The following is an 8,986-nucleotide window of genomic DNA, read 5'->3' as shown; positions in this document are numbered from 1 at the left end:
GAGCGGAGGGTCAGAGAGATCTTGGGGTCCATGTCCATACGACACTCAAAGCCGATGCAGAGATTGCAGTGTTGTTATGAAGGCCTCTGGTGTGATGGCTTTCATCAACCATGGTAATGTTGAAGCTGTACAAGACCTTGATCAGACCCCACCTGGAGTAATTTTACCAGAGGAAGGAAGTGGATACTGTAGAGGGAGTGCACAGGAGATTTACAAGGATGTTGCTCTTGGATTGGAGAGTATGCTTTATGAGAATAGATTGAGTGAACTTGGTCTTTTCCCCTTGGAGCGACAGAGGATGAGCTGTTACCTGATAGAGGTGTATAAGTTGATGAGAGGTTTTGACCATTTGGATAGACAGAGGCATTTTCCCAGGATTCAAATAAATACGAAGGGGCATAGTTTTAAGCTGCTTGGAAGTCGGTACCGGTGGCATTGACCTCCCACATCATGAAGACCCTGGAGAGACTTGTTCTGGAGCTGCTCCGGCCTATGGTCAGGCCACACTTCGATCTCCTCCAGTTCGCCTACCAGCTCCGACGAGGAGCTGAGGATGCTATCGTCTTCCTGCTGAACCGTGTCTACGCCCACCTGGACAAGCCAGCGGGCACTGTGAGGGTTATGTTTTTTGACTTCTCCAGCGTGTTCAACACTATCCGCCCTGCTCTGCTGGGGGAGAAGCTGACAGCGATGCAGGTAGTGCTTCCCTGGTATCATGGATTCTTGATTACCTGACTGGCAGACCACAGTAGGTGTGCTTGCAACACTATGTGTCCAACAGAGTGATCAGCAGCACTGGGGCTCCACAGGGGACTGTCTTGTCTCCCTTTCTCTTCACCATTTACACTTCGGACTTCAACTACTGCACGGAGTCTTGTCATCTGCAGAAGTTTTAGGATGACTCTGCCATAGTTGGATGCATCAGCAAGGGAGATGAGGCTGAGTACAGGGCTATGTTAGGAATATTTGTCACATGGTGTGAGCAGAATTATCTGCAGCTTAATGTGAAAAAGACTAAGGAGCTGGTGGTAGACCTGAAGAGAGCTATGGTATGGGTGACCCCTGTTTCCATCCAGGGGGTCAGCGTGGACATGGTGGAGGATTACAAATACCTGGGGATACGAATTGAAAATAAACTGGACTGGTCTAAGAACACTGAGGCTGCCTACAAGAAGGGTCAGAGCCGTCTCTATTTCCTGAGGAGACTGAGGTCCTTTAACATCTGCCGGACGATGCTGAGGATGTTCTATGAGTCTGTGGCGGCCAATGCTGTCATGTTTGCTGTTAAGTGCCGGGGCAGCAGGCTGAGGGTAGCAGACACCAACAGAATTAATAAACTCATTCGTAAGGCCAGTGATGTTGTGGGGATGGAACTGGACTCTCTGACAGTGGTGTCTGAAAAGAGGATGCTGTCCAAGTTGCATGCCATCTTGGACAATGTCTCCCATCCACTACATAATGTACTGGTTGGGCACAGGAGTACATTCAGCTAGAGACTCATTCCACTGAGATGCAACACAGAGCGTCATAGGAAGTCATTCCTGCCTGTGGCCATCAAACTTTACAACTCCTCCCTTGGAGGGTCAGACACCAATAGGCTGGTCCTGGACTTATTTCATAATTTACTGGCATAATTTACATATTACTATTTAACTATTTATGGTTCTATTACTATTTATTATTTATGGTGCAACTGTAACGAAAACCAATTTCCCCTGCGATCAATAAAGTATGACTATGACTATGATTATGTACCGAGGGAATGTCAGGGTTAAGTTTCTTACACAGAGAGTGGTGGGTGCATACAATGCACTGCGGGCAGCGGTGGTGGAGGTGGATACAATAGGATATGTTAAGAGACTGCTTGATAGGTACATGGAGCTTAAAAACAGAGAAGATTATATGATAGAGAAATCCTAGGCAGATCCTGTAGTAGGTTACATGGTCGCAACAATATTGTGGGTCAAAGGGCCTGTAACGTGCTGTAGATTTCAATGTTCCATGTCAAAGGCAGGCAGAGGGATTAGTTTAAATGGACCTCAGGACAGCATGGGAGGTCGGGCCAAATGGCCAGTGTCAGTTTTGTAAGGGAGAGGTTCTGTCCCTAACATCATAGTCATAGTCATAGTCATACTTTAATGACCCCGGGGGAAATTGGTTTTCATTACAGTTGCACCATAAATAATTAAATAGTAATAAAATCATAAATAATTAATTAGTAATATGTCAATTATGCCAGGAAAATGTCCAGGACCAGCCTATTGGCTCAGGGTGTCCGACCCTCCAAGGGAGGAGTTGTAAAGTTTGATGGCTACAGGCAGGAATGACTTCCTATGACGCTCTGTGTTGCATCTCGGTGGAATGAGTCTCTGGCTGAATGTACTCCCGTGCCCACCCAGTATATTATGTAGTGGATGGGAGACATTGTCCAAGATGGCACGCAAATTGGACAGCATGCTCCTTTCAGACACCACCGTGAGAGAGTCCAGTTCCAGCCCCACAACATCACTGGCCTTACGAATGAGTTTGTTGATTCTGTTAGTGTCTGCTACCCTCAGCCTGCTGCCCCAGCACACAACAGCAAACATGATCGCACTGGCCACCACAGACTCGTAGAACATCCTCAGCATCGTCCGGCAGATTAAAGGATTTCAGTCTCCTCAGGAAATAGAGATGGCTCTGACCCTTCTTGTAGACAGCCTCAGTGTTCTATACCACTCAATAGATTCTGCCCGACTTGCAAAGGGTCTTGAAAAGTTGCATTCAGTTTCACTTAGCCCTCCCTTACAGCACTGATACAGGCCCTTCGCCCAAACTTTCCATGCTGTCATGGGGTCCATTTAAACTAATCCCTCTGCCTGCCTTTGACACAGAACATAGAAATCTACAGCACATTACAGCACGAACTGTCTTCGGTAGTGGAACGGGGCACGACTGCGCAAGCGTGTGTAAGTCGGATGGAGAGGCAGCGGGAGTATTTAAAAGAGAGCAGTTTGTGGAAGTCGGTCATTTTCTTCGGCAGTTGAACGGAGCACGACTGCGCAAGTGCGTGACATCAGCCGGGTGAGCGCCGAACGTTTAAAAGGACGACTTCCTTATCCAGCGGGCAGCGGAGTGAGTGGTAGCAGAGTGAAAGGGCTTTGGCTTCGCGGGCTTTGGCTGAAGTGAGCAGAGGCTGAGGAGGAGATTGCTCCCAGTGAGGCCCATACCACTGCCGAAGCAGTCGGCAACGTTTCAAAAGTTGAGGCAACGTATTGGGTAGGTCTTGACAGCTGAGATCGGCCCCATGGTTTGTTCATCCTGCAGCATATGGGAAGTCAGGGATACTTCCAGTGTCCCTGACGACTATGTGTGCAGGAAATGTGTCCAGCTGCAACTTCTGGCAGACAGCATTGAGCGGCTGGAGCTGCGACTGGATTCATACTGGAGCATCTGCGATGCTGAGAAAGTCGTGAATAGCACGTTCAGTGAGTTGGCCACACCGCAGATAAAGGCTACTCAAGCAGAAAGGAAATGGGTGTCCACTAAACAGCGTAGCAGTAGGCAGGTAGTGCAGGAGTCCCCTGAGGTCATCTCCCTCCTAAACAGATATACTGTTTTGGATACTGTTGGGAGAGATGTCTCATCAGGGGAAGGCAGCAGCAGCCCAGTTCACTGCACCATGGGTGGCTCTGCGGCACAGGAGGGAAGGAAAAGGAGTGGGAGAGCTATAGTGATCGGGGATTCGTTTGTAAGGGGAATTGATAGGCGCTTCTGCGGCCGCAAGCGAGACTCCAGGAGGGTATGTTGCCTCCCTGGTGCAAGGGTCAAGGATGTCTCTGAGCGGCTGCAGGACATTCTGGAGTGGGAGGGTGAACAGCCAGAGGTCGTGGTGCACATAGGTACCAACGATACAGGTAAAAAACGGGATGAGGTCCGACAAGGTGAATTTAGGGAGTTAGGAGATAACTAAAAAGTAGGACCACAAAGGTAATAATCTTTGGATTACTACCAGTGCTATGTGCTAGTCAGAGTAGAAATAGGAGGATATTTCAGATGAATACGAGGCTTGAAAACTGGTGCAAGGGGGAGGGATTCACATTTCTGGGGCATTGGAACCAGTTCTGGGGGAGGAGGGACCGGTACAAACCGGACGGACTGCACCTGGGCTGGACTGGAACCAATGTCCGAGGGGGAGCATTTGCTACTGTTGTTCAGCAGGATTTAAGCTAATGTGGCAGGGGGATGGGAACAAGTGCAGAGAGACAGAGGAGTATAAAATGAGGTTAGAAGCAAAAAGTAGTAAAGTGAAAGTAAAAGTGGCAGGCTGGCAAATCCAGGGCAACAATCAAAAAGGGCCACTTTTCAACATAATTTTATAAGGGCTAAGAGTGTTGTAAAAACAATCCTGAAGGCTTTGTGTGTGAATACAAGGAACATTCGTAACAAGGTGGATGAATTGAATGGCAGATAGTTGTTAATGGTGAAGATTAATTTACTCTATTGCTGTGTTGTGTTTCCTTATGACATTAAGGAGACCATTTGGTCCATTAAAGTCCATGCTAGTTCTTAGAGCATTCCAGTCAATCCGATTCCCGCACATTTTCCTGTAACCAATCATCCCTCGTTGACGCTTTAACACCCATCTGATTCACATACAACCTCCCCCACCTTCACAGGGTTAATGGTAATTAATCATTCATTCAACATGTTTTTGGGATGTGCCTGAACCCGTCGTCATTACAGCGAGAACATGCAAACTCCACACAGATAGCACCAGATGTCAGCATCGAACCCAGGTCACTGGAGCTGCGACACTCTGCTATTCTGCATTAAAGGGAGCAAAACTATACAGTGACATCAGAAATTCCGCTCAGGAAGCCTCACCTGAGCTCCCGAAATCTTCTCTTTCTGTTGCTGCTCCTTTTCCTGGAAGTCTGATTTATTTTTTTGTGAGAGAGTCTAAGGAAGATTTAGCTGATCCTGGAAGTCAGAGAGCGAAAGAAATAGAGAAAAAAGATAGAACAAAAGAAACAGGCGATCAAACCCGATTATCGCACACAAAATGCCAGAGGAACTCAGCATTCACAGTGGCATGCAGAAGTTTGGGTACCACTGGTCAAAATTTCCTTTATTGTGAATAGATAAGCGAGTAAAAGATGAACTGATTCCTAAAACACATAAAGTTAAAGGTGACACATTTATTTAATATTTTAAGCAAGAAAACGTTTTTTTTTTATTCCCATCTGTTGCAGTTTCAAAATAACAAAAAAAGGAAAACGGCCTGAAGCAAGAGTTTGGGCACCCTGCATGGTCAGTACTTAGTAACACCCCCTTTGGCAAGTATCACAGATTGTAAACGCTTTTTTGTAGCCATCTTAGAGTCTCTCAATTCTTCTTTGGGGTAATTTCGCACATTCTTCCTTGCAAAAGGCTTCTAGTTCTGTGACATTCTTGGGCCGTCTTGCATGCACTGATCTTTTGTGGTCTATCCACAGATTCTGGATGATGTTTATGTCAGGGGTTTGTGAGGGCCACGGCAAAACCTTCAGATTGCTCCTCTTGAGGTAGTCCATTGTGGAATTTGAGGCGTGTTTAGGTTCATGATCCTGTTGTAGAAGCCATGCTCTTTTCCCTGTAACACACATAAAAGTTGCTTGTGAACACAGCAGGCCAGGCAGTATCTCTAGGAAGAGATACAGTCGACGTTTTGGGCCGAGACCCTTCGTCAGGACTAACTGAAAGAAGAACTACTAAGAGATTTGAAAGTGGGAGGGGTAGGGGGGAGATCCGAAATGATAGGAGAAAACAGGAAGGGGAGGGATGGGGCCAAGAGCTGGACAGTTGATTAGCAAAAGGGATATGAGACGATCACGGGACCGGGTCCCTCCTGGCGCTTATCCTTGTAAGCGGAACAAGTGCTACACATGCCCTTACAATTCCTCCCTCACCACCATTCAGGTCCCCAAACAATCCTTCCAGGTGAGGCGACACTTCACCTGTGAGTCGGCTGGGGTGATGTACTGTGTCCGGTGCTCCCGATGTGGCCTTCTATGTATTGGCGAGACCCGCCGCAGACTGGGAGATCGTTTCGCTGAACTCCCATGTTCTGTCCGCCAGGGAAAGCAGGATCTCCCAGTGGCCACACATTTTAATTCCACGTCCCATTCCCATTCTGATATGTCTATCCACGGCCTCCTCTACTGTAAAGATGAAGCCACACTCAGGTTGGAGAAATAACACCTTGTATTCCGTCTGGGTAGCCTCCAACCTGATGGCATGAACATTGACTTCTCTAACTTCCGCTAATGCCCCACCTCCCCGTCGTACCCCATCTGTTATTTATTTATCTACACACATTCTTTCTCACTCTCTCTCCTTTTTCTCCCTCTGTCCCTCTCACTATACCCCTTGCTCATCCTCTGGGCTTTCCCCCCCCTCCCCCTTTCCTTTCTCCCTAGGCCTGCTGTCCCATGATCCTCTCATATCCCCTTTGCCTATCACCTGTCCAGCTCTTGGCTCCATCCCTCCCCCTCCTCTCTTCTCCTATCATTTCAGATATCCCCCTCCCCCTTCCACTTTCAAATCTCTTACTGGGTCTTCTTTCAGTTAGTCCTGCGAAGGGTCTCGGCCTGAAACGGCGACTGTACCTCCTCCTGGAGATGCTGCCTGGCCTACTGCGTTCACCAGCAACTTTGATGTGTGTTGCTTGAATTTCCAGCATCTGCAGATTTCCTCGTGTTTGCTCTTTTCATCTTCGGCTTTTTTACAGACGGTGTGATGTTTGCTTCCAGAATTTGCTGGTATTTAATTGAATTCATTCTTCCCTCTAATGTTCCCCATACTGGCTGCAACACAAGTCCAAAGCATGATCGATCCACCTCCGTGCTTAATAGTTGGAGAGGTGTTCTTTTCATGAAATTCTGCATCCTTTTTTGCTCCAAACATACCTTTGCTTGTTGCGGCCAAAAAGTTCTATTTTAATTTCATCAGTCCGCAGGACATTTTTCAAAAATGGATCAGACTTGTTTAGATGTTCCTTTAACCCCTTTAATAGAACTTTTTGGCCGCAATGAGCAAAAGTATGCTTGGAGAAAAAAGGGTCAATGTTTCATGAAAAGCACTCCTCTCCAACTGTTCTGCACGGGGGTGGATCGATCGTGCTTTGGGCTTGTGTTGCAGCCAGTGGCACGGGGAACATTTACTGGTAGAGGGAAAAATGAATTCAATTAAATACCAGCAAATTCTGGAAGCAAACATCACACCGTCTGTAAAAAAGCTGAAAAGAAGATGGCTTCTACAACAGGATAATGAACCTAAACACACCTCAAAATCCACAATGGACTACCTCAGGAGGCGCAAGCTGAAGATCTTGCCATGGCCTCACAGTCCCCCGACCTAAACATCATCGAAAATCTGTGGATAGACCTCAAAAGAGCAGTGCATGTAAGACGGCCCAAGAATCTCACAGAACTAGAAGCCTTTTGCAAGGAAGAATGGTCGAAAATCCCCCAAACAAGAATAGAAAGACTCCTAGCTGGCCACAAAAAGATTTTACAAGCTGTGATACTTGCCAAAGGGGGTGTTACTAAGTACTGCCATGCAGGGTTCCCAAACTTTTGCTTCGGGCCCGTTTCCTTTTTTGTTACTTTGAAAATGTAGAAGATGGAAATAAAAAAAAAATCTTGCTTAAAATATTAAATAAATGTGCCATCCTTAACTTCATGCCTTTTGGAAATCAGTTGGAAATCACTGTATGCAGGAAAATAAACAGTCGGTGTTTCGGGATGAGACCCTTCATTAGGACTGGGAAGGAATGGGACAGAGGCCAGAATAAAAATGTTGGGGATGAGAACCAGCTGACAGGTGACGGGTGAGACAACGTGAGGGGGAACGTGGAGGAGGTGATGAAGTGAGAAGCTGAGAGGGGACAGGTGGAAGAGGCAAAGAGCTGAAGAAGGAGGAAACTAATACGAGAGGACAACCGACCATGGAAGGAACGGGAGGAATTCGGTCTGTTTGGTGCTCTGAATGGTGACGAGGGAGGAGGTGCAGGAGTCAGGTTTATCACCTGTCCCGCTTGCAGGTATCGGTGTCAGGAGGGAGATCAGTGGGACGGAGCGAGTGGATAACGGAGTAACGTAGAGAGTAATCGCTACAGAGAGCGGAGAGTTGTGGAAGTGACATTGCGGTCGGACGTGCTTGGTGGCAGAATCCCGTTGGAGATGGCGAAAGATGCGGAGAATGATATGTTGGTTGTGGAGGCTCGTGTGTTTGTAGGTAGCACTTTGGGGATTCAGTTGTCGATAGGATCAGTATCGAATTAAGGTTAGTTTTACCTTGTAGAACTTAACAGCTTCTTTAATCGGCATGAAGTGGTGCTCTCTGTGTTCCTGCGCAACTGCGCAGATCAGACATATCAGTGTCTTGTCCGTTTCACAAAACAGCTTCAGTTCTTCCTCATGTCCCCCGCAGTGAAGTTTACTTTCCTTCCGTTTCGGATTCAGCTTTAAATTTCGAATTTTTTCTTCAGCCAGCTTTGCTAAGGCCCGATTGACCCTGAGGGTGCAGTCTGCAATCTCCTCTCTACATTCCGGGCAGGAGTTGCTCTCTTCCCTTTCCCAACACCGTGTGATACAAGAGCGACAGAAGTTGTGCCCGCACTCCAGTATAACCGGATTGGTGAAGAAATTCAGGCAGATGGAACAAATTGCCTCCTCGGTTAAACTCTTGACCTGTCCTTTCGAATCCATGTTAACTCCCGGCACTTCCTGATTCAGAATGCTTTCACTTTCAGGGAGCTGCTGATCTCCTGCAGTACCGCGACTGTCCAGTACACGCGCTGCAGACTTAGGGAATGAACATTACGTTACTGCATGTGATTTCCATACCAGGGTGGGGTCGGAAGCACATTAAACAGGTCGGAAATAAAAACTTGACCATGGACTGCACAAGCCCAGCTGCAAAAGGAGGATGTAGGCATGACTCTAGCAATCCCAGTGCGACA

The 8,986-nt window shown here is 47.3% G+C and overlaps 1 protein-coding gene across 1 annotated transcript; it reads right to left on the bottom strand.

The window, feature by feature from the left end:
- Positions 1 to 5,176: 5,176 nt before the first annotated feature.
- Positions 5,177 to 8,745, bottom strand: LOC134346478 (E3 ubiquitin-protein ligase TRIM17-like). The gene is made up of 2 exons (XM_063047852.1): positions 8,319 to 8,745; positions 5,177 to 5,614 (listed from the first exon to the last, which is right to left on the bottom strand). Exons 1-2 carry the CDS (start codon positions 8,730 to 8,732, stop codon positions 5,528 to 5,530), a joined length of 501 nt encoding a protein of 166 aa, XP_062903922.1. The 5' UTR covers positions 8,733 to 8,745; the 3' UTR covers positions 5,177 to 5,527.
- Between the last annotated feature and the right edge of the window lie 241 nt (positions 8,746 to 8,986).

Source organism: Mobula hypostoma, chromosome 5 (genome assembly GCF_963921235.1).
Source record: "Mobula hypostoma chromosome 5, sMobHyp1.1, whole genome shotgun sequence".
Classification (NCBI taxonomy): Eukaryota; Metazoa; Chordata; class Chondrichthyes; order Myliobatiformes; family Myliobatidae; genus Mobula; species Mobula hypostoma.
The sequence above is the reverse complement of the archived record's forward strand: the minus strand, read 5'-3'. Positions and strand labels throughout refer to the sequence as shown.